This window comes from Haematobia irritans, chromosome 3, assembly GCF_050003625.1.
Source record: "Haematobia irritans isolate KBUSLIRL chromosome 3, ASM5000362v1, whole genome shotgun sequence".
In the NCBI taxonomy this organism is placed as follows: domain Eukaryota; kingdom Metazoa; phylum Arthropoda; class Insecta; order Diptera; family Muscidae; genus Haematobia; species Haematobia irritans.
Window position 1 is genome coordinate 109,500,827 of NC_134399.1, and position 25,739 is coordinate 109,526,565.

General features: G+C 29.7%; 3 protein-coding genes across 5 annotated transcripts in view; 2 read left to right on the forward strand and 1 right to left on the reverse strand.

The window, feature by feature from the left end:
- Positions 1–1,325: 1,325 nt before the first annotated feature.
- On the forward strand, positions 1,326–7,627 carry sicily (NADH dehydrogenase (ubiquinone) complex I, assembly factor 6 homolog sicily). Its single transcript, XM_075299935.1, has 6 exons — positions 1,326–1,539; positions 1,625–1,736; positions 1,794–1,913; positions 6,755–7,150; positions 7,209–7,312; positions 7,373–7,627. Exons 1-6 carry the CDS (start codon positions 1,397–1,399, stop codon positions 7,452–7,454), a joined length of 957 nt encoding a protein of 318 aa, XP_075156050.1. The 5' UTR covers positions 1,326–1,396; the 3' UTR covers positions 7,455–7,627.
- LOC142229384 (uncharacterized) lies at positions 7,319–16,894 on the reverse strand. The gene is made up of 6 exons (XM_075299936.1): positions 16,666–16,894; positions 16,251–16,592; positions 11,328–11,610; positions 8,241–8,485; positions 7,629–8,177; positions 7,319–7,550 (listed from the first exon to the last, which is right to left on the reverse strand). The coding sequence occupies exons 1-6, from the start codon at positions 16,827–16,829 to the stop codon at positions 7,451–7,453; spliced, it is 1,683 nt and encodes a 560-aa protein (XP_075156051.1). The 5' UTR covers positions 16,830–16,894; the 3' UTR covers positions 7,319–7,450.
- A 4,271-nt stretch (positions 16,895–21,165) lies between these two features.
- Rala (Ras-like protein A) overlaps positions 21,166–25,739 on the forward strand; it is a 106,891-nt gene continuing 102,317 nt past the window's right edge. For all 3 annotated transcript variants that reach the window (XM_075299615.1, XM_075299614.1, XM_075299616.1), the window contains exon 1: positions 21,166–21,634. The gene's annotated coding sequence lies outside the window, so the exon portion shown is untranslated. The remainder of the gene's footprint in view (positions 21,635–25,739) is intronic.

The window sequence follows — 25,739 nt, forward strand, 5'->3', positions numbered from 1 at the left end:
TATTCTCAATCTATATGAAATTCCCTTTAATTTAAGACCATTTAAGGCAGTTCCGCCCGTCAAAATTCTTAGAACGGCTTAGACCCTTCAGATTTTTAAAATATTGCAGAAAACTCTTTTTGTAATAGAGAAGGGATCCATTGTTTCCTATTAAAAGTAACCTACATAATTAAAGACCCTATTTTGCATGAATGAAATTTTCTGCTGATAACGTCGTTTCATTAGAGAAAATAACCAAAAAATCTTCGTTGCTTACTTAACGATGATTTATTGTTATCTGCACAGAAAACAACACAGCTGATTTTAAACGATTGTAAATGTAGTTTAAAACGTCTACCGAATACCTCGGATGTTATTTTTCTTGTTATACCACCCCTTGCCAGCATTTTAAGGTTCCATTTCATCCTCAACTGTGATAGTATTTTGCCATCACTATTGTTACAAGAGCCATTTTATATTTTGTGAAACACCAAACACAACTAGCTTCTCATAATTTATTTAAATAAAAACGATAATGAAGTGCTGAAAACATATTTATTTCGCTTAAAATTGTGAAAGGTATATTGGTGAACAATTTTTGACTTTCCAAATAGAATAATGTGATAGTTTTTCCAGACACGGTGATAGACGCTACAACATGTAACTTGCAACTTGTAACTCAACATCAATCTTTTATTAATGCATAAAAATATGTTAAGTGTGATGTGATAGTCGTATAATTGTTATATTTATGAGAATTTATAAATGTTCAATAAGATTAATAAACATCTAAACAATCGGGTTTTACTGGGCCACAATGATTCTTTTACAATTATCTTCTCAATAGTGACGGCGCTTTTCAGAGGAGTTTTGGATATCGTATACGACTGTTTTCGACGTAGTGGGGATTCTCAGAAGCGCCCCCAAATTCAAAAAATGTTGGCAGGGTCTTAACGATGCGATTCGTCGTTAAAATTGAATACAGAATCCCACTACTGTTCGTTATTAACATTGTACCGACACACCTATGTCACTGTGTCTTCATCCAAACCATCGACGTTCTGCATATGTGCTAATTGTAATTAACTGAAAATATTACGCATACAATTTTGGCAATTTTCATGAACAATGATAACGACATTTCTATGATCCATACCTGGAAAGAAGATATGTTAAAATTTTAAAATAGTCCCATGCAACATACTGCTTTTTTGCAATTGAAATTTTTATTTGGTAACGTATAGCGGAGCTATGTTCAATATTTTAACCAACAAGCAAACTGAACGCAACACAGTTGAATACAACCACACTTGATAACCACGAAGAAGAAGAAGAAGATAGAACAGCTGATTATTGTTATTGCAAATAAATATGTAAACAAAGCGACATTCAGTCGAACCTCCAAGATCAAGAAAAAATGAAAAGTATTTTTAATCGCCACCAAATAAATTTAAAAAATGTACGAATTTGTTTACATCAGCTACAGAGACAACAACATAGTGGAGAGGGTCAATCCAATAATGCAGTATCGGGTGCAAAGTATTGCATGAATTTAGTGGAGTAAGTTTCTGTTTTTCTTGCCGGCAAATGGTATCCAATACAATGGTTATATAAAATTTTCACTAAATATTATGTTGTGTTTTAGAAAAAATGATCATGAAAATTATTTATGTACATTGCTGTTGGACAATGAACATCGAAGACATGCTTTTGCATTGAGGGCTTTTAATGTCGAAGTGGCCAAATGCTCCTCGAATGTAAGATCAACCGAAAGGTTTAAATATGTATATGGTGATGAATTATTTAATTTTTAGGTGTCCGAAGATCACATAGCAAAAATGCGTTTAAAATTTTGGTATGATTCTATTGAAAAGTGTTATGATACCAAAAAGTCCTATGTAGCTGATCAACCAGTTCTAAAGGAATTGAAAAGGGTGAGTACAAAATTTGGGGGTACTAAGACAAATCACGGTAGAGAATATAAAGATAGGAAACAAAACATATACTCCTACTTTAACGGCCATTTTCATGTGTCTGCTTTAGGTTTTAACTACCAGTTAAAGCAAAGTAAATTGCTGCCATCAATTCAATTATCTTTAAATGAAAAGATTTCAGCTCATAAAACTTTAAACCGTACAATGGACATGTCTCTCACCTGTGCTATGTATTCTTATGACGATTAGGATTTAACTGCTGGAAATTTTTCAGTTAAAGTCAAACGGAGTGAAGATATATTCAACTTACTTTGTGTTAACTGGCTGTTAAAACGTAATGGAGATAAATGGAAATGACCTATGGAAGGAAATTGGGTTTTGTATTTATAATATGATTATAAAAGTAGACCCATTTACTTTATACAGGTTAGCTGTCATGCCGTTTAACCAAATCCGATATAACTGTCAGACTAAAAATAACACCTACATCATTATATTTATTGCCAGATAACCAAAAACATTTTTTATTTATATATTCATAATACAAAAGCCTATTGACCAATAACGTATTACAAAGCAACTATATACCTAAGTAATAATTTCTGCCTATAAAAAAAGACTAAACAAAAACACATTAAGATAAATTATTCCGATAATACAAAGTCCAAATTTCAATATTCCATCAATACAAAGTCCAAATTTCACTTCTCTAACCTAATTGTTCCAAAATTTATTAGTAGACACCGCAGAAAAATCTGTTAAAATAGTTATTTGTTATTTCTTATGTCGATTTCGATTGGAATAAACAACATTCTCGAAATTGTTTGCAAAATATGAAGGATACTGTCGTAGCTTTTGGGTCCTGTATCCCTCACAATATTATAACAATAACTTTGGAATGGAAATCATTTTAGCGAAAATGCAATCAGGGAAAAAGAAGTGTAACCCCAAAACAACATAATTTTTGCGAATCAAAATCACACTTAAATTCGATAACCCTTAAATATGTTTTATGATACTGTCACACTGGCCAAATATTTGACAGCAATCAAAAAGAATTCGCAGCCACAAACATTTTTAGCTCGTATTAGATATATATATAACGGTAGAAGTATTTTCCTAAAAACGGTATTCAGATATATCACAAATTATTCTGGAAAAAAGTTTGACACTCATTTTAGTCTGTATGACCATAACTTTGGTTTAGCCCATACAAACAAAAAATTTAAACATATTAAGAATAATTCTTTTTTTAACAAAACTCTGAATATTTAACAAATTAAGGCATAACAAGCAAGAAACAAAATGTTTGCTGATCGCATTTAAAAGCTTTTAAGGATATTTGTGTAGGTAACATTTTAGAATTTTTTTTTGAATTGTCCGCTAAAAACAATAGCAGACTTTTCCATGAGTGTACTAAAAAAGTCTAGTTATAGTTCAAGAAGCATACGTACACACAGTTTTTTTCTGATTCAATCACGAAATTAATAGATCCAATTAATTTTTTAATTGAAATGTCTTCAATCACGAAAAATATGGTATCAATCACAATTTTAATTGGGAATGAAAAAATTCTTGATTAAAAAATTAATTGAATTCATTAGAAAAATGTCAATTAATTTTTTAATTGATTCAATTAAAAATTTAATTAATGTTGATTGCAAATATCATTTTTTTAATTCAAAAAGGTAACTATTTTCAGTTACTTTCTGAATTGACTTAGTTTTAAGTTAATTAACAATTTTTAATTAAAAAAATGTCCATTACCTGTTTTAACCGATTTAGTCTTCCGAGCTTGATTAAGAAATTAATTGTATCAATTAATTTTTTGATTAAAAATTTAAAATTTTCAATCATTGACTTAATTAGCTTAATCTTTCTATCTTGATTAAAAAGTTAATTGTATCAATTAATTTATTAATTGAAAATGTTTTCTGCTTCAATCAACTTTCCAATTAAGGAAATATGTTGGTAATATTTTTTTCTGTGTAGGTTTGTTGAATTATTTGTATTGCAGTTAAATGAAAGTTAACTGGGAGCCACCGTGGTGCAATGGTTAGCATGCCCGCCTTCCATACACAAGGTCGTGGGTTCGATTCCTGCTTCGACCGAACACCAAAAAGTTTTTCAGCGGTGGATTATCCCACCTCAGTTCTGCTGGTGACATTTCTGAGGGTTTCAAAACTTCTCTAAGTGGTTTCACTGCAATGTGGAACGCCGTTCGGACTCGGCTATAAAAAGGAGGTCCCTTGTCATTGAGCTTAACATGGAATCGGGCAGCACTCAGTGATAAGAGAGAAGTTCACCAATGTGGTATCACAATGGACTGAATAGTCTAAGTGAGCCTGTACCAGGCTGCCACATAACCTAACCTAATTGAAATATGCATCCCTATATTAGATGAATATAGGGATGCATATTTTTGATCCAATCTCGAAATTAATTTTTAAATGAAATTATTTCAATTATTAAAATAATAGTATCAATCACAGAATTAATTGGAAATAAAAACTACACTTGTTTAAAAAATTAATTGCCAATTTTTCTAATTGGTTTAATTAAAAATATAATTGATTTTGTTTTTGCTACTCTCAATTATAATTTTAATTATACCCTTCACACTACTGTGGTACAGGGTATAATAAGTTTGTGCATTTGTATGTAACGCCAAGAAATAATTGTCATAGACCCATCTTTTAGTATACCGATCGGCTTAGAATTAAATTCTGAGTTGATTTAGCGATGTCCGTCTGTCTGTCTGTCTGTCCGTCCGTCTGTCTGTATATGTAATTTTGTGCAGAAAGTACAGGTCGCAGTTTAAGTCCGATCGTCCTCAAATTTGACATAACGTCTTTCTTCGGGTAGAAGACAATCGCTATTGATTTTGGAAAAAATCGGTTCAGATTTAGATATAGCTGCCATATATAGTTATCACCGATTTGATCATAATTCACGTACTTATGAACCGACGTTCTTCAAATTTTGTACATCTGAATGTTTTGTCAGTCCCGTAAAAACTACCAAATATAGCTAAATCGGTTCAGATTTATATATAGCTCCCATATATATCTTTCGTCCGATTTGGACTTATATGGCCCCAAAAGCGAGAGTTTTGCCCTGATTTGCTTCAAATTTTGCACAACGATCGTTGTACTCGAGTACGTTTAATGGTATCGTTAATTGTGCCAAATTTAGTTGAAATCGGTTCAGATTTAGATATAGCTCCCCTATATATCTTTCGTCCGATTTTGACTTATATGGCTTCAAAAGCCAGAGTTTTGCCCTGATTTGATTAAAATTTTGTACAAGGAGTATGTTTAATAGTATCGTTAATTGTGCCAAATTTAGTTGAAATCGGTTCAGATTTAGATATAGCTCCCATATATATCTTTCGTCCGATTTGGATTTATATGGCCTCAAAAGCCAGAGTTTTGCCCTGAGTTGCTTGAAATTTTACACATGGAGTACGTTTTATAGTATCGTTAATTGTGCAAAATTTAGTTGAAGTCGGTTCAGATTTAGATATAGCACCCATATATATCATTCGCCCGATTTGGACTAATATGCCCACAGAGGCAAAAGTGCTACTCTGATTTACGTGAAATTTTGCAGAGGGAGTAGAATTGAACTTGAAACTTTGCACAGGCAGTAGAATTAAGGTTCTGCATATGCGTGTTTATTTTGGTTGAAATCGGTTCAGATTTTGATATAGCTCCCATATATATCTTTCGCCCGTTTTTCTGTCATATGACCACAGAGGTCAAAGTTGTTATCCGATTTACGTGAAATTTTGCACAGTAGATTCAACATAGTAACTATGCATGTGAAATTTGATTGCAATCGGTTCAGATTTCGATATAGATTCCATATATATGTTTTTCCTATTTAGGGAAAACTGGCCGAAATACCTACATTTTCCTTATCAAATCGCCACGGCTAAGTCGAAAACTTTTCAAAATGACTCACATTTTTCTATTACTCTAATACACATCTGTCGACCGATAAATCATAAATACACTTTTGCGAAGTTGCCTCAAAATTGGTTCATATTTAAATGTTTCCTATATTTGTTTACTAACATTGTGTTCCACCTCAGCGCATTAGCCGACTTAAATGTAAAATCTATAAGTATTGCAGAACTCTGTACAGATCAGCTTAGATATACAGAATATATGTTTATGGATTCATATAGCATCCAACACATTGGACGGATTTGATATGGTGTCGAAAATGTGGACTTACAAAGTGGTGAAGGGTATAATATAGTCGGCCCCGCCCGACTTTAGACTTTCCTTACTTGTTTTTTTTTATTTTTGTGTTATTATTAATTTATAATTATTTTAAACTTAGATAAAAATAATTTTATTTATACAAGTTCATACGATTTTATACTTTCTTTTGAAGAAAATCTTTAGTTATATTTTTAATTGCCAATTACTTTTTCGAATTACTTATCTGGCTACCTACAAACTCATACAAACTCAAATATTCCCCTTAGATTACTTACGGACCTAGAAAATGTTAACTAAGCATTCTGCTAATGTATTCTGAAGGTTGTTTAACAGAAGGAAATAATCGGGTCGATTCAACGGTAAAAACTATAAGTGCCAATATGTAATAAGACTATAGTCTAAGTGAGCTTGAAATAAATCGGTCTGACACTTTAACTTTACCTTAACTTACCATTAATTACGGCGATACTAAATTTTAAAAAAATCGATTAATAAAATACATCTCTCACGCTTGATGGTAGCTTCTTTAAGACAGTTTTCATTTAATAATAATTAATAATCCAACAATTTCCGAGATTTTCCATTATTTTAAATCTAAATTTCTTACAGACAATCGATGCCTTTCAATTGAACAAAGTCTATCTAAAACGTCTAGTCAATGCTCGTGATCGGGCGCCAAATGAACCATTTATAACAATAAAAGATATGGAAACATATGGCGAGCAGACATATTCATCTTTACTATATCTTCTAATACAACTGACGGGAGTCAAAGATATGAATGTAGATCATGCAGCATCACATTTAGGCAAAGCTCAAGGTATAGTAACACTACTGCGTGCCATACCATATACAAAACGTAGTCAGGCCTTGAATATACCCCAAGAAATTCTAATAAAAAATGGTGTTAGCCAAGAGCGTATACTACGAGCTAAAGCTAATGATAAAGGCGTAGAAGATTGTATATTTGAGGTAGCTACAGCGGCCCATCAACATTTGGAAATGGTAAGTAATGCGGTGTTGATAACTATTTATTATTTATGGAGTTTTTATATTTGTATAGGCCCGAGACCTCTCCGATAAAGTACCTAAATTGGTTCGTAAAATTTTCTTGCCTGCCGTAGCGATTGATCGCTATTTGGAACGTTTGCGACAAGCCCACTTTAGGTAGTATTTGTTTGATAAGATCAATTAAGAAAATATTTATTTGTATTAATATTCCAACAGTCTTACACATCAATCGTGCCTACAACGTGATTCCATGTTACCATTTTCCCTATATATGAAAAATTTACGGGGTAAATTTTAAGGTGTTTCCAAGATATCTGGAGGTACAAAACGATAATTCTTGGAAAGATCACGACAGCTTTCCGCCAAAATAGAACTGATAAGGGTAAAAATTTCACTAGATATTAAGAGAGGAATAGAGAATGGAGAAAATTAAACCAACGAAATGAAAAATAAAAAACAAAGACAAACTTACATTCTGTCCACTGAGGTTGTTGGCGTGTTGGACCCTCTTTCCCTTTGCAATACTTCCTCGTATGTTAAGTTTCTAGGAATTTTCGAATTGTTACGCATAAAAGTTGAAGATTTTGATAAATATTCCCAAAAAAATATTTCAAAAATGGTCATATCTCCCTGTTTGCTCTTATTATGTGGAGACTGCAGAGTGTTTCCCATTGGTAATATCAAAGGCATTGGAGGATAGTTTTCTTTAACTTTCTCGATTACGATTTCTTTCCTTTTTGCGAAATTTACTTTTAAATCAATTTGCAAAAATACATGTTCCAAATAACTATCCTCACACCATTTTGGATCATCTATAGATTCTATTTCCGTTAAAAGTTGTTGGGCTATTTTTGTAGATTTATCCAAGATGCGATGGATTTCCAAAACTGCTGGCAAATAACGAAAATGTAAAGGTTTGTCATAGGTTTTGCAATTAACCACACAAAGTTTGGAATGATGTGGTTTTAAAGTAAACTGTTTGGGCTCAAAGGTAAATATAAAATAGCCATTAATAGAATAGCTAAAGCAAAATAAATACAAAATGAATAATAGCATCGTATTGGAACGCCTCTATTTCACTTACGTCTGCCATTTGAATTCCCTACAATTTGAATTGTGGTTATGTACGGCAACCATTAAAGAACGTGAATCATTCAATTCCATAGAGAAATTTAATTTGTTGGGAAAAATGACATAGGTAAAATCATTGCATTCATAATCATTTATGGGAGCATCATCATTTGGAGGAACATCTTCATCATCCAATACACCTTTACAAGTCAATGGTATTTCAAATTGTAAACCATCAAAGAGCATAATCAAGGTAAGCTATTATAGAATATATTTGTACTACTTGATGATTTGTTATTTTTTGAGTTATATACACGGTTGCCACAGTTGGTAGAGTTCTACCAAAAATGGTAGATTTTTTACTGTTTGCTAGATTGGTAGAATTTTTATTGTTTGGGTAGATTTTGCAAAATATTCTTCTTCAACTAAACGGTACTTCACAAATTTTCTCTAGAAATAAAATTTTGACAAAATTTTCTATAGAAATAAAATTTTGACTAAATTTTCTATAGAAATATAATTTTGACAAAATTTTCTATAGAAATAAAATTTAGAGAAAATTTTCTGTAGAAATCAAATTTAGAGAAAATTTTCTATAGAAATAAAATTTAGAGAAACTTCTATAGAAATAAAATGTTGACAAAACTTTCGACAGAAATAACATTTTGACAAAATTATCTATAAAAATAAATTTTTGACAAAATTTTCTATAAAAATAAAATGTTGACAAAATTATCTATAAAATAAAATTTTGACAAAATTTTCTATAAAAATAAAATTTTGACAAAATTTTCTATAGAAATAAAATTTTGACAAAATTTTCTATAGAAATAAAATTTTGACAAAATTTTATGTAGAAATAAAATTTTGACAAAATTTTCTATAGCAATAAAATTTTGACAAATTTTTCTGTAGAAATCGATTTTAGAGAAAATTTTCTATAGCAATAAAATTTTGAGAAACTTTTCTATAGAAATAAATTTTTGACAAAACTTTCGACAGAAATAATGTTTTTAAAAAATTTTCTATAAAAATAAAATTTTTACAAAACTTTCGACAGAAATAAAATTTTGACAATATTTTCTATAAAAATAAAATTTTGACAAAATTTTCTGTAGAAATCAAATTTAGAGAAAATTTTCCATAGAAATAAAATTTTGACAAAATTTTCTGTAGAAATAAAATTTAGAGAAAATTTTCTGTAGAAATAAAATGCTTACAAAATTTTCGACAGAAATAACATTTTGCAAAATTTTCTATAAAAATAAAATTTTGACAAAATTTTCTATAGAAATAAAATTTTGACAAAACTTTCGACAGAAATAACATTTTGACAAAATTTTCTATAAAAATAAAATTTTGACAAAATTTTCTGTAGAAATCAAATTTAGAGAAAATTTTCTATAGAAATAAAATTTTGAGAAACTTTTCTATACAAATAAAATTTTGACAAAATTTTCTATAGAAATAAAATTTTGACAAAGTTTCGACAGAAATAACATTTTGACAAAATTTTCTATAAAAATAAAATTTTGAGAAAATTTTTGTAGAAATCAAATTTAGAGAAACATTCGACAGAAATAAAATTTTGACAAAATTTTCTATAAAAATAAAATTTTGACAAAATTTTCTATAAAAATAAAATTTTTACAAAATTTTCTATAAAAATAAAATTTTTACAAAATTTTCTATAAAAATAAAATTTTTACAACATTTTCTATAAAAATAAAATTTTGACAAAATTTTATATAAAAATAAAATTTTCTATAGAAATAAAATTTTGTGAAAATTTTTTATAGAAATAAAATGATGGTTGGTTTATTGTTGGTTTGTACTTTAATCATATTTGTTGTTTTTGATTTCTGCTTAAAACCATGTATTGACTAAACTACAAGTGTAGCTTAACCAACAGAGGAAAAGAATGTTTGTCAAATTTATTTGGACAAAGCCCTATAGACTGTAAGATGGTTGGATGGACGCAGGTTTTGGAATTACCACATTCCTCATCAGCATCCTCTACTTGCAGCAAAACTATCAACCAATTATCAGAATAAATTCAGGCAGTTCGCTAAACCCAAACTGAACCACACTTAAACCTTCTGAAAAAAGGTTTATGATAGCCGGCTTGTGCCGAAATAAATTCAAAACAAACAACAATGCTTAAAAATAAAATTTTTGACAAAATTTTATATAAAAATAAAATTTTGACAAAATTTTCTATAGAAATAAAATTTTGACAAAATTTTCTATAAAAATAAAATTTTGACAAAATTTTCTATAGAAATAAAATTTGACAAAATTTTCTATAGAAGTAAAATTTTGACAAAATTTTCTATAGAAATAAAATTTTGACAAACTTTTCAAAAGAAAAAAATTCGACAAAATTTTTCTATAGAAATAAAATTTTGACAAAATTTTCTATAGAAATAAAATGTTGACAAAATTTTCTATAGAAATAAAGTTTTGAGAAAATTTTCTATAAAAATAAAATTTTTACAAAATTTTGTATAAAAATAAAATTTTGACAAAATTTTCTATAGAAATCAAATTTAGAGAACATTTTCTATAGAAATAAAATTTTGAGAAACTTTTCTATAGAAATAAAATTTTGACAAAACTTTCGACAGAAATAAAATTTTGACAAAATTTTCTATAAAAATAAAATTTTGACAAAATTTTCTATAAAAATAAAATTTTGACAAAATTTTTTATAAAAATAAAATTTTGAGAAAATTTTCTGTAGAAAACAAATTTAGAGAAAATTTTCTATAGAAATAAAATTTTGAGAAACTTTTCTATAAAAATAAAATTTTGACAGAACTTTCGACAGAAATAACATTTTGACGAAATTTTCTATAGAAGTAAAATTTTGATAAATTTTTCTATAGAAATAAAATTTTGACAAACTTTTCTATACAAATAAAATTTCGACAACATTTTCTATAGAAATAAAATTTTGACAAAATTTTCTATACAAATAATTTTGACAACATTTTCTATAAAAAAAAAATTGTGTAGTTTTTTGGTAAAATTTTCTCCAAATTTTGGTAGATTATTTTTGGCTCGAGTGGCAACCGTGGTTATATATCATCATTGTAACCTCATTTCTAAAATCACTTGGTCTATAGTCCACGATTAAGGGCCATACTGATTGACGGGGTACTATCATATTGGAGTTTATCAAGCAGAAACCTCTGTCACGTGCTATAAAACGAAATTTTAAATTTTGTGTCGTTATATTATGGACCCATATTGCTTGCGATTTGCGTCTGTATTCCTTAATGTTTACTGGTAATAGTTCTCTTGTAAGAATGCTTTTAACTGGATCAAAAGTTACGATATTAACATGAAAGTTAAGAATGACGACACGGGAATCAGAGCAGCTGAAAATTAGAATAAAATAAAGAAAGCGTTAAGTTTGCAATTCAATATTCTATAAATTCCACTTTAAGGTGTCTGCTATTTTCGGTTTTTGCACCAAAAATAAATTAATTTAGAAAAAATAAATTGTACGAAATTGGTTTCCTGCATTTTGCCCCCGAAAATATAAATCAATAGTCTCTTGAAAATAAAAAAAACACACACATAAAAAAAATTTTTTTAGTCTTCAATCACAGAAATAATGTCAATTAAAGAATTAATTGATACTATAATTTTTTGTGATTTATTTTTGTTTCAATTAAAAATTTGTTGAATCAATTAAAATTATAATTGAATATTTTTTAAAACTCAATTAAAACTTTATTTTTTTATTTATATTTATTGTAAAAAAAAAAATAACCAAGCCTTTAGGCCAATATAAAATGGTTGTACAAAAAAAACTACAAAAGTAACTTTAAATATATAAAAATTTGACCAAAAATAACAAAAGAAAAATTAGAATAATAACTAGCAATAATAAATTATAAAAGAGAAGAATAAAGAATGAGTAAAGATACAAGATTTTTTTTATGGAAAAAAAAATAAAATAAAAAACTATTTTAGGGATTTAGAAAACAAAGTGAGAATCACTACTAATAAAATAATTAATTGGAAAAATGTTCATGAAAATTTTTTCTATGTAATTACACTAAAATATTTGACAAAGCGTTTAAGTTATGTGAGTTATGCTAGGATATTACCACAGCTTGTTACTTCAGGATCACTTTGAATTTCTTAGAAATGTTACCACCGAGAGGAGATAAGTCATTACTGGAAAACGCTTTGGTGTTCCAACAAATCTGGAATTGGACCCTTTGTATGAAAGACCACTGCACCATGGTGGGAGTTACAATAAAAGAACCACAACAAAGGGTCGGTCAATACCAGTTTCGACCAAATACCAAAAAGTTTTTCAGCGGTGGTTTATCCACTCTCAGTAAAGCTGGTGACATTTCTGAGTGTATCAAAGCTTCTCTAAAGTGGTTTCATCGCAATGTGAAACGCCGTTCGGTCTCGACTACAAAACAAGGGTCCTCCGCTTTTCAGTGAGCTTAACATAGAATCGAGCAGCACTAATTGATAAGAGAGAAGTTCACCTCGTGGTGTCAATGGACTGAATAGTCTAAGCGAGCCTAAAAGAGGCCTCTTTTTTATAAAGAAAATTCAACAATTAAACGCATTTATACCAGTACATTATATAGCGTACACAGAAAAAAATTCTGACTCAATCACGAAATTAATTTATCAAATTATTTTTTTTTTAATTGATATGTCTTCTATCATGAAAATGAAAAAAATCACTTTTAACAGTGACCTTTTCCGCCGCAAAAATGCAAACCATTGAAAAACGTATAGATGATACTCTAACGTAAGTAATAAGACCAACTAAAAGAGAAACGACCGAAAATGACAAAATTATAAGCAAGTGAGTGAACAATTCCGATGTAAAATCATGCAAATATGAGCAACTCACCCACACAAAAATGCATTTTTGTTTGACCGAGTGGCATTTTCGAATTCAGCAGATCAAAATACATAAAAAGTCACATCTCATCAAATGTACATGAAAAAAAATTATTTTGTAAACTAGTGTTAGTTGAACTTTTTAATTAACCCCCATTTTCATGAAACTCCGTTAGTGCTACGTTAGCTAACGAACTTTTAAGCGGTACTGTGGAGATATCTGTCATTTTGCCTATTTATTCCATACGTCAGTTAGGATCTTAACTGTGGAAATTTTTTCCGTTAAAGTTAACCGGAGAGAAGATATTTGCAGTTAATTTTCTGTTAACTGACAGTTAAAGCCTAACGGAGCTACATGAAAATGGCCGTAAATCAGTTAAAGTTAACTGGAGAAAAGATATTTGCAATTTACTTTCTGTTAACTGGCAGTTAAAGCCTAACGGAGCTACATGAAAATGGCCGTAAATGAAGTTTGCAATAGACATCGATTAAATTGTTTAAATTGTTAATTGGAACAATTAATAGTTTAATAAAAACCGCGACAATTTTCAATCATTTTCTTAACTAACTATGTGTTCTTAGTTTGAATTAAAAGTTATTGCATCAATTAATTTTTTAATTAAAGACGTAACTATTTTCAATCACTTTCTTAATTGACTGTGTTTTTATTTATGTTTTGGTAGATTTGCAAAATATTACTCTCCAAAATTTTTCTATAGAAATAAATTTTTAAGAAAATTTTCTATAGAAATAATATTTTGAGAAAATTTTCTATAGAAATAAAATTTTGAGAAAATTTTCTATAGAAATAAAATTTTGAGAAAAGTTTTTTGAAATAAAATTTTGACAAAATTACTTATAGAAAAAACAATTGACAAAATTTCTTATAGAAATAAAATTTTGACAAAATTTTCTATGGAAATAAAATTTTGACAAAATTTTCAATAGAAATAAAATTTTGACAAAATTTTCTATAGAAATAAAATTTTGACAACATTTTCTATAGAAATAAAATTTTGACAAAATTTTCTATACAAATAAAGTCTTAAGAAAATTTTCTGTAGAAATAAAATTTTGAGAAAATTTTTTGAAATAAAATTTTAACAAAATCTCTTATAGAAATAAAATTTTGACAAAATTTTCTATAGAAATAAAATTTTGAGAAAATTTTCTAAAGAAATAAAATTTTGAGAAAAGTTTTTTGAAATAAAATTTTGACAAAATTTTCTATAGAAATAAAATTTTAACAAAATCTCTTATAGAAATAAAATCTTGACAAAATTTTTTACAGAAATAAAATTTTGACAAAATTTTTTATAGAAATAAAATTTTGACAAAATTTTCTATAGAAATAAAATTTTGACAAAATTTTCTATAGAAATAAAATTTTAACAAAATCTCTTATAGAAATAAAATTTTGACAAAATTTCTTATAGAAATAAAATTTTGACAAAATTTTCTATAGAAATAAAATTTTGACAAAATTTTCTATGGAAATAAAATTTTGAGAAAATTTTCTATAGAAATAAAATTTTGAGAAAATTTTCTATAGAAATAAAATTTTGAGAAAATTTTTTGAAATAAAATTTTAACAAAATCTCTTATAGAAATAAAATTTTGACAAAATTTTCTATAGAAATAAAATTTTGAAAATATTTTCTATAGAAATAAAATTTTGAGAAAAGTTTTTTTAAAATAAAATTTTGACAAAATTTTTTACAGAAATAAAATTTTGACAAAATTTTTTACAGAAATAAAATTTTGACAAAATTTCTTATAGAAAAAATTTTTTGACAAAATTTCTTATAGAAATAAAATTTTGACAAAATTTTCTATAGAAATAAAATTTTAACAAAATCTCTTATAGAAATAAAATTTTGACAAAATTTCTTATAGAAATAAAATTTTGACAAAATTTTCTATAGAAATAAAATTTTGACAAAATTTTCTATGGAAATAAATTTTTAAGAAAATTTTCTACAGAAATAAAATTTTGAGAAAACAACAACGATGCTTAAAGAACAAAACCAACGATAACAAAACAAAACGAATAGAAAAGTTTTTTGAAATAAAATTTTGACAAAATTTCCTAAGAAATAAAATTTTGACAAAATTTTCTATAGAAATAAAAAAAGAAGAATATAGATTTTTTTGTTTGGTACTTTTTTGGTAGAATTTTCCAAATTCTTTTAGTTTTTTTTTTTTGCTCGATTGACAACCGTGGTTATAAACCGAATAATATATTGATTAAATAAACTATAGAAATAAAATTTGACAAAATTTTCTATGGAAATAAAATCTTGACAAAATTTTCTATAGAAATAAAGTTTTGACAAAATTTTCTATAGAAATACAATTTTGACAAAATTTTCTATAGAAATAAAATTTTGAAAAAATTTTTTATAGAAATAAAATTTTGACAAAATTTTCTATAGAAATAAAATTTTGACAAAATTTTCTATAGAAATAAAATTTTGACAAAATTTTCTATGGAAATAAAATCTTGACAAAATTTTCTATAGAAATAAAGTTTTGACAAAATTTTCTATAGAAATAAAATTTTGACAAAATTTTCTATAGAAATAAAATTTTGACAAAATTTTCTATAGAAATAAAATTTTTACAAAATTTTCTATAGAAATAAAATTTTCACAAAATTTTCTATAGAAATAAAATTTTAAGAAAATTTTCTATAGAAATAAATTTTTAAGAAAATTTTCTATAGAAATAAAATTTTGAGAAAAAGAAAAGTTCTTTTCCTCTGTTGGTTAAGCTACACTTGTAGTTTAGTCAATGTATGGTTTTAAGCTGAAATAATAAGAAAACAACAACAATGCTTAAAGAACAAAACCAACAATAACAAAACAAAACGAATAGAAAAGTTTTTTGAAATAAAATTTTGACAAAATTTTCTCTAGAAACAAAATTTTGACAACATTTTCTATAGAAATAAAAAAAGAAGAATATAGATTTTTTTGTTCGGTAGTTTTTTGGTAGAATTTTCCAAATTTTTGTAGTTTTTTTTTTGGCTCGAATGACAACCGTGGTTATAAACCGAATAATATATTGATTAAATAAACTATGGTGATGTTTATAGAAAGAAAGAACAATGTGCATACTTATAAATTATTATATTTACCTTAATTCATATGAAAGTAAAAACGATCCATATAAATGGAAATATGCCACCATGGTGAGGTCTACAAGATCATTTGCCTTCAGGTCATGTGATTCATGTGAAAAATTAATCAAACGTCTATGAGGGCAATGGTACAAAAAACGGAATTGATTGAAACCCACACGTGTTTCCAAAGGAACACATGGACAATTCTTCATTCTCCTTAGATGGAGGGTTAATGGTTGTTTAGATAGATTTCTTAACCAAAAGACAATTTTCAAAGGTTGACTATTCAGTTGGCGGGTCGGTAAATAAAGATCATGTTCTATGCGATTAGCATTTGATTGAAGTTTTTCATTTAATCTATATGATACATAAAAAAAACTATATATATAAAACTACATTCTTCTAAAATAACATTCAACGATTGTTTTACCCTTCTATATTCATATGTTGCCAATAGAATATTTTCAATAGTGGCGGTTTAATAACCGTTATGTTTTCAATTTTGAAATGTTGATAAACCATTTCGTTTGTGTAACTAATGATTGAGGAATCTTCTCCATTTCCCTTATTTTGACAACAAATGGGTTGAATCATTTTTTTTTTTTTGGTTCGATAAAATTTATTTGAACTAATGAATAATAGTAATGAAGAGTACTGAAGTTTCAGAAATTTCGAATTTTCAAAAAAATTTCGGTACAAATATGTCAAAATTTTAAAGGTAGTATTCATAAGCCATCCGATATCCTTGAGTGACTTATGATAAAACAAACAGAGGTAATGTCTGCGAAACAGATGATTCTTCGTTCGGGCCGAATCTTAAATATCCACCACCATGAATCAAATAAGTCTTCGCCGGTTTACGCGAAAATATATAGAATTTCCGGTGGATTTGATGAAAGATACTCTGACAAACAAACAAATATACCAACTGATTTACCACATGGGTGCTATACCAAACCATGAATCGCTCTACACCATATTCGCTACACCTAGTTACTGACCTAAATTTTGAATTTCAGGCATATCGGATAAAAATTGCGGTGTCTAGAAGCCCAAGAAGTCCAATCGGGAGATCGGTCTATATGGGGGTATATCAAAGAGTGGATTGATACGCCCCATATTTGGCTTCAATTTCAGGCAAATCGGATAAAAAATTGGGATGTCGAGACTCTCAAGAGGTCAAATCGGGAAATCGGTCTATATGCAACGGTACACACCATCTTCGGCACACTTATGAGTGGACCTAAAATACCTATAGATTTCCAATTTCAAGCAAATCTGATAAAAGTTGTCGTTTCTAGAAGCCCCAGGAATCAAATCAGGAGATCGGTCTATATGGGGGCTATACCATTACATGGAACGATGCACAACGTCTTCTCCACACATAAGCATGTATGAAACTAATATACATCTAGATTTTGAATTTCAGGCAAATCGTATACAAATTCGGATACCTAGACGCCCGAGAAGTCAAATCGAGAGCTGTCTATACACAGAAAAAAATTTCACGAAAATTTTTCAAATAAAATCTTAATTGGGTTTTAAAAAATATTCAATTAAAAATTTAATTGATTCAACAATTTTTTTAATTGAAATAAAAATCAATCACACAAATTAATAGTATCAATTAATTTTTTAATTGGATCAATTAATTTTTTAATTGATACTATCATTTCTGTGATTGAAGACATTTCAATTAAAAAATTAATTGGATCAATTAATTTCGTGATTGAATCAGAAAAAAAATTCTTTGTGTGTTGAGGGAAATACCAAAACATGGACCGAGACATACCATCTTCGACACTTATGTGTGGACCTAAAATACTTCTAGACTTCCAATTTCAGGAAAATCTGATAAAAAATTCTAGAAGCCCCAAGAATCAAATCAGGAGATCGTGATATGGGGGCTATACCGAAACATGGACAGAAACACAGCATTTTCGACACACTAGTTTATGAAACTGAAACACCTTCAGATTTTGAATTTCAGTCAAAGCGGATAAAATTTGCGGCGTCTAGAAGCCCAATAAATCTAATCGGGAGATCGGGCTATATGGGGGCTATACCAAACCATGGACCGATACACGCCATATCCGGCACATTTACTTATATACTTCAAGACTTTGAATTTTAGGAAATCGAATAAAAATTCGGATGTCTAGAAGCTCAAGAAGTCAAATAGGGAGATCGGGCTATATGAGGCTTCCCAAACCATGGACCGATAGACACCATATTCGGCACACTTATTTGCGGACCCAAAATACCTCTAGATTTTGAATTTTAGGCAAAGTGGATAAAAATTGCGCTGTCTAGAAACTCAAGAAGTCAACTCAGGAGATCGGACAATATGGGGGTTATAAATATCAATATGTGAACCAAAATAACACCATATTCGGCACACTTATTTATGCACCAAACAAAGCTCTAGATTTTGAAATTCTTGCAAATTCGGATAAAAAGTGGAATGTCTCTTAGTTCAAGACCCCAAATCGGGAGTCGGTTAGTATGGCGACTATATCAAAATCTGGATCGATATAGCCCACCTTGGAATTTGACCTGCTGGCAGACAAAATTTATGCAAAATTTCAGCACTATAACTTCATTATAGAGGACTGCAGCATGATTACCAGAGACAGACAGACGGACATCGTTATATCGTCTTAGAATTAATGAAAATATGTATGTCGGAAATCGATATTCCGAAGTGCTACAAACGAAAAGACAAAATGTAACATCACCATTCTCGGGTGGTGGGTACACAGAAATAAATTTTACGAAAAATTTTCCAATTAATTTTATTAATTTAATTGATTCAACAATTTTTTTAATTGAGATAAAAATCAGTCACACAAATTAATAGGATGAATTAATTTTTTAATTGGATCAATTAATTTTTTAATTAGATCAATTAATTTTTTAATTGATACTGTTATTTCTGTGATTGAAGACATTTCAATTAACAATTAATTGGATCAAATAATTTCGTGATTGAATCACCAGCACATAGACTAGAAAAGAGAATTTAGAATTAAAAATTAATAGAAATTTATAAATAATTTTATTCAATAAAATTAAAAAAAAAAGAATGAATAAAAAAATTAATCTGCTCTATATTCATATTTGTTAAAATTGATCAGAACATGTTTGTTTCAATTTATATTTTTTTGTCTCATTCACATGATAAAACTACTGAAGGTGCTACATCACAGTCAGCTGTTCACAGCTAAGTAAAGGGTGATTCTTTTGAGGTTAGGATTTTCATGCATTAGTATTTGACAGATCACGTGGGATTTCAGACATGGTGTCAAAGAGAAAGATGCTCAGTATGCTTTGACATTTCATCATGAATAGCCGAACGATCTGCCACAACGTCGAATTTTCAGTGAATGGGCCCTAGAAAAGTTGGCAGAAAATCCGCTTTTTTATCGACAAATTTTGTTCAGCGATGAGGCTCATTTCTGGTTGAATGGCTACGTAAATAGGCAAAATTGCCGCACTTGGAGTGAAGAGCAACCAGAAGCCGTTCAAGAACTGCCCATGCATCCCGAAAAATTCACTGTTTGGTGTGGTTTGTACGCTGGTGGAATCATTGGACCGTATTTTTTCAAAGATGCTGTTGGACGCAACGTTACGGTGAATGGCGATCGCTATCGTTCGATGCTAACAAACTTTTTGTTGCCAAAAATGGAAGAACTGAACTTGGTTGACATGTGGTTTCAACAAGATGGCGCTACATGCCACACAGCTCGCGATTCTATGGCCATTTTGAGGGAAAACTTCGGAGAACAATTCATCTCAAGAAATGGACCGGTAAGTTGGCCACCAAGATCATGCGATTTGACGCCTTTAGACTATTTTTTGTGGGGCTACGTCAAGTCTAAAGTCTACAGAAATAAGCCAGCAACTATTCCAGCTTTGGAAGACAACATTTCCGAAGAAATTCGGGCTATTCCGGCCGAAATGCTCGAAAAAGTTGCCCAAAATTGGACTTTCCGAATGGACCACCTAAGACGCAGCCGCGGTCAACATTTAAATGAAATTATCTTCAAAAAGTAAATGTCATGGACCAATCTAACGTTTCAAATAAAGAACCGATGAGATTTTGCAAATTTTATGCGTTTTTTTTTTAAAAAAAAGTTATCAAGCTCTTAACAAATCACCCTTTATATCCAACTGTCAAAACATGTCTTTTTACTGTTGGTTACATTTTACATTCCACAGGTTACTATTGTCAAAAATATGTATGGTTACTATTGGTTACAGAGGTAACTATTGGTTACATAGGTTACTATTGGTTACGTAGATTCTATTGGTTACGTTTAACATGCCACAGGTTATTACTGTCAAAAACATGTCTGGTTACTACTGGTTACATAGGTAACTATTGGTTACTTAGGTTACTATTGGTAACTAACATTAAAATGTAAACAAAACAAATTGAAAATATTTAATATCTTTGTTTACTAACATTAAAATTATAAATAAAACTGACATTTGGATGTACTTGAATTCTGTTCTTTTTTTTTTTTTTTGTAATACTGTTACTACCTGGGAATTATTGCACCACGCTCATTCACATTATACTTCCAAAATCAACTTTATCCAGATTTCAAATGTCATTTTTAGTAGGTTTAATTGTGTAAGTCCTATTTAATTATTTTAAAGATGATTTTCCGAAATGGGAATTTACTATCGGCCGGTATTGCAAGAAATTTGTATACTCTTATTTTTAAGAAATTCCCCTTTTTTACCATTTTTATAAGATTTGGGTTTTTTTGCATTTTTTCTTCAATACGCATTATTGTATTATAGGTTGGCAACAGTCTGATAAAAAACTATGGCAACAATTTTGTAGTGCAAAAATTAGATGTTCAGTGTTGCATATTGTAGGCCTACAAAAAGGTAGTAGAAAAACGGAGTAGAAATAATCGTCACTCACAAAACAACATCCAAACTCGGTGGTTGGTTGATCTTTGGTGAAATCGGCGGAAAAAAGAGATATAGTGAAAATCGCAAAAAATTATTGTATTTGGCAGAAATACTGCATTTAAGTGTGTAAAAACATATTGCAAAAAACAATTTATCTGCTTGGTGTGTGGTAAATTTGATAAATTTACTCAGTTTTTCTTGCAAAGAAACGCGCAAATAATCGCTGTGCAAAAAAGAAAACGAAGAGAGTGTATTGAAAGAAGCTACAACAAAATATAGTGACAAATCAAAGTGCAGAGAAAAGCATTTAGCAAAAATCTATTTACTTAATTAAATAGTCGAAAAGTGAACAAGAATAAAAACAAGTTTTTTTGTGCATCCCATATACAACTTTTCCCACATATATTCAGTCGCTGTCAAAGGATTAAGGATATTTTTCATTCCATAAAACGCACTCTACAAAATAGAAGGTAGGTGAGAGTGTTACATATGGAAGGCAAAAGTCATGGGACACGAACGGTTCAGGTTTTTGATATTTCCTTGCCAATATAACACCAAAATTGAAGTTCGCAATATACATATTGGATTCAAATGAATTCATTCCATTCGGCTATAGGCCTTTAGTGTGTTGCTATCAATGGGTTTGGTGAATGCCATCAAAGTACAGACAACGCCTCTCTTGTGGAATTCTTTCTTTTTTGCCGCTATGAGAAGTCACTTTTCACAATGTTTCGCCTAGCTGCTGTGGGTTATAGTTTGGCTCTACACTTCTCCCCCTCTTGCTATCCGCATACCACTCCCTTTTGTATTGTATGGTAGCTATCGCGTATATGTGTGTTTGCTGTTTGCGACTGATGACGATGATGATGATGATATAGCAATTGGCTTACCCTACTTACTCCCCCCTTTCCATGCGATTGTGTTGAATATAGTCATCGTTTTTCACTAATCAATGCGACCATTAATTTTATCAGCTAGTAAAAAAAAGAGGACGAAGAGACCACTTCTGATACCATCAATTGTTGACCACTTTGAATGTCAACATTATCTTTCCATTTTTTTTGCATCATAGATGACGTTTTCCATTTTTTCCCCAGCCACCAATAACCCAACCCCACTTCCCAATTCTGTGCTCCATATAATTAATGTTTTGTTTTCATCTATAGTCCGTATGCCAAAAAGCCACCCCATTATTCATAGAGAATGTCATCACATTTTGTGTATTTCCATTTTCTTATTAGAAGTCGGTATTATTCCTGGCAGACGTCATATTTTCCATATACTACTTGTATGTCCTGGTTTTTGTTTTGATTTGTATGTGGGTTGTCGTTCATTGGCATTATGCAAATGAGTTGTTGGTTAGTCTTAGCGTAAGGATGTGTCCTATTTATAGTTCTTGCATCTACTAGGTGACGTTTAAGTAAATTACGAATCGTAAGAGTTTGAAATTTATTTCAAGGGTCTATTGGACTGCAAAAAATTTTAGAATGAAAAAAAAAAAAAAAAAAAACAGAAAATAAATGGTCTCAAAAACACTATAATAGGTCGAGGCCTACATGTGATATTGTACACGGTGATATTTTTTAAATCGGCAAGACCTTATAAAGTTTTAGGATAATTGTAGGAAAAATTTCAAAATATCTTTGATAAAAAATGCATAACACCGATCGATACATATGTAACTGATAACTATTGAAATGTTTCTACAAATTGATGGACAATCAAAAAATTCATGTTCTCTAAGAAGTCTTTTGCAACGATATGTTAACTGAAATCGGATGGGGGCTATATATGATTATGGACCACTTTTGGCATGGTTGTTAAATATCATATACTACCACCACGTACCAAATTTCAAACAGATCGGATGAATTTTGCTCCTCCAAAAGGCACCGGAGGTCAAATCTGGGGATCGGTTTATATGGGGGCTATATATAATTATGGACTGATATGAACCAATTCCTGCAGGGTTGTTGGATACCATATACTAACATCACGTACAAAATTTCGACCGAATCGTATGGATTTTGCTCTTCCAAGAGGCTCCGCAAGTCAAATCTGTGGATCGGTTTATATGGGGGCTATATTTAATTATTGACCGATGTGGACCAATTTTTGCATGCTTGTTAGAGACCATATACTAACATCATGTACTAAATTTCAGCCGGATCGGATAAAATTTGCTTCTCTTAGAGGCTCCGCAAGTCAAATCTGTGGATCGGTTTATATGGGGGCTATACGTAAAAGTGGTTCGCTATGGCTCATTTGCAGTACCATCCGACCTACATCAATAACAACTACTTGTGCCAAGTTTCAAGTCGATAGCTTGTTTCATTCGGAAGTTAGCGTGATTTCAACAGACGGACGGACGGAAATTGTTAGATCGGCTCAGAATTTCACCACGACCCAGAATATATATACATTATGGGGTCTTAGAGCAATATTTCGATGTGCTACAAACGGAATGACAAAGTTAATATACCCCCATCCTATGGTGGAGGGTATAAAAATGGAAATAGCCTCAAACTATTGGAAGTCGAAATATAGTATACACTTTTGGATATGGCACGGTAATGCCAAATCACTATAGTTTTAATGAACCCGTGAATATGGGGTTTCTAATTTCTTACAAAAATTGATTGAACTGTATTCTTAATCTTGAGATTTGTTTAGTAGTATTCTATATTACAGTAACTTCTAGTGTTATTCATAGTTGGCGCAATTTTTAGCAAAAGGTTCTATTTCTCCAACTTGGACACTGAAAACCGGACACCTCCCAAACATGGACAGTTGTGTGGGGACGTTTGCTATATTAAGACTTTACAAATAATCTCTCAAACCTGAACATTTCTCAAAGGTGGACAATATTTAGGCGATCGTGTCCACCTTTCAGAGATTTCACTGTATATGCAGACTTTATACACTCACTACTAAAATAAATTACTAATCGGTTGCCACGAAGCCGGAGCGAAGTCAACATGAGCTTAAGGATTATCACAACAGCTTCTCCAAGCTGCTACAACAACAACAACTAAAAAATTACTACCACAAGTATCCTTAAATTTGGAAAGCGTTTACTTATAGACCTTTTAAAACTTTTACGCACACAATGATTGTAATAAATTAAATGTTTGCTCCCAAAATATGATTTTGACAACCCTGTTATTTTCATTAGAGGTGCGTACCAGCTTACGAAATTGAACGCTACCGAAAATTTCGTTAGCATAAATAGCAATGCATTTCTTATGGGAATAAAATTTTTCACTAGAGGTGCGTACCGGCCTTTAGTCTCCATTTATAGTCGAATAAAAATGTTGTAATGATATACGAATAATTTTTGTGGTTGTCAAAGAACTGTATCATGTTTATTTAAGACATAACAAGTTTTAATTATTTTGCTCAATATAGAAATTATTATTACTAAGTATTTTAAACTTTATTTTACTTAAGAAAATTATAATAAAATAGTTTTTTTTGTATCATTTTTGTAACCACTCCTTTCGGAGTTATTTCAACATGAATTAAAATGAAGAAAAAATAAACATTGGCGGCATTTACAATGGTGCCGATATTTCTCCTGTCTATTATCCATTTAATAAATTTAACATTCATTGCGCCTATGAAAATATTTCTGTGTATGCCCCAATGTATATATGTACATACATCATACTTAAGTTCATTGACTACATAAAGTATGTAGAATGTATATCTATGACCAAATTAATTGTTTTATATGATTTTTGTTGTAAGAAATAGGTTTTGCATTTGTTCATTAGTAAATTACATTTCTATGAATGAATAAAATTCGTTATGGGTCATCAAATGTTAATTAAACTTGACCCGCATATACTGTAAATTGTTTTTTAATTTCAATTGTGATCATTTTTTAATATGAAAAATATTTGTTAAATATCTGAAAAATGAATCACAATATTTGTGACACATGTGTGTATCCCCGCATTTTGTGTTCTTGGAAAACATATAAATGTGATGTCTTTTTTTTAATTGAGTTAAGATTTTGCCAAAAAAAATTTGCCAAAAGAAAAAAAAAATAAATTCTTTACAAATGATTATTTGTCAATGGATTTTAAATCTCGATCGTCATAATATGCTGGCTTTATGCTCATTAATGTTCCAATGGGTATTAAGATTTAATTCTGGATGCGTGATTCGACCTACAGTTGATCGGGTTGAAAATCGTATTTCGTAATGGACACCGATTTTATTAAGACTATACGATAAATCCACGAGGACATTTTATACCTTGGACTCAAGATATCGGCAGGATTATATTTGCCTTACATTTTGGAAATAAGCCCATATTAGCCGACATTTCAACAACAGAATGTATTATTGTATTCAACGATAGGTTAGGCATAATTGCATCTCGATATTTCACGCTCACTTAGGATATTCAGTTCATTGTGATACCACAGCAGAGATGGAAAATACAATTTTTAGGAAAGTACAAAAAATGTATTTTTTTGAGCTAAAAAGTACTTTTTACTAAATTTCAACAAAAATTCCATTGGAAGATTATTGTCAAGAGCGCCTTTAGACTGAATTTTGTTTGTC

Coding starts and splice junctions, on each gene's coding strand:
- sicily (XM_075299935.1), top strand. CDS start 1,397: ATGAAAAGTATTTTTAATCGCCACCAAATAAATTTAAAAAATGTACGA. Junction 1,914..6,754: donor TTCTAAAGGAATTGAAAAGG/GTGAGTACAAAA, acceptor AATTTCTTACAG/ACAATCGATGCCTTTCAATT. Junction 7,151..7,208: donor CCCATCAACATTTGGAAATG/GTAAGTAATGCG, acceptor ATATTTGTATAG/GCCCGAGACCTCTCCGATAA.
- LOC142229384 (XM_075299936.1), bottom strand. CDS start 16,829: ATGATTCAACCCATTTGTTGTCAAAATAAGGGAAATGGAGAAGATTCC. Junction 16,593..16,665: donor CAACATATGAATATAGAAGG/GTAAAACAATCG, acceptor TGTATCATATAG/ATTAAATGAAAAACTTCAAT. Junction 11,611..16,250: donor TTACTTTCATATGAATTAAG/GTAAATATAATA, acceptor TCTAATTTTCAG/CTGCTCTGATTCCCGTGTCG.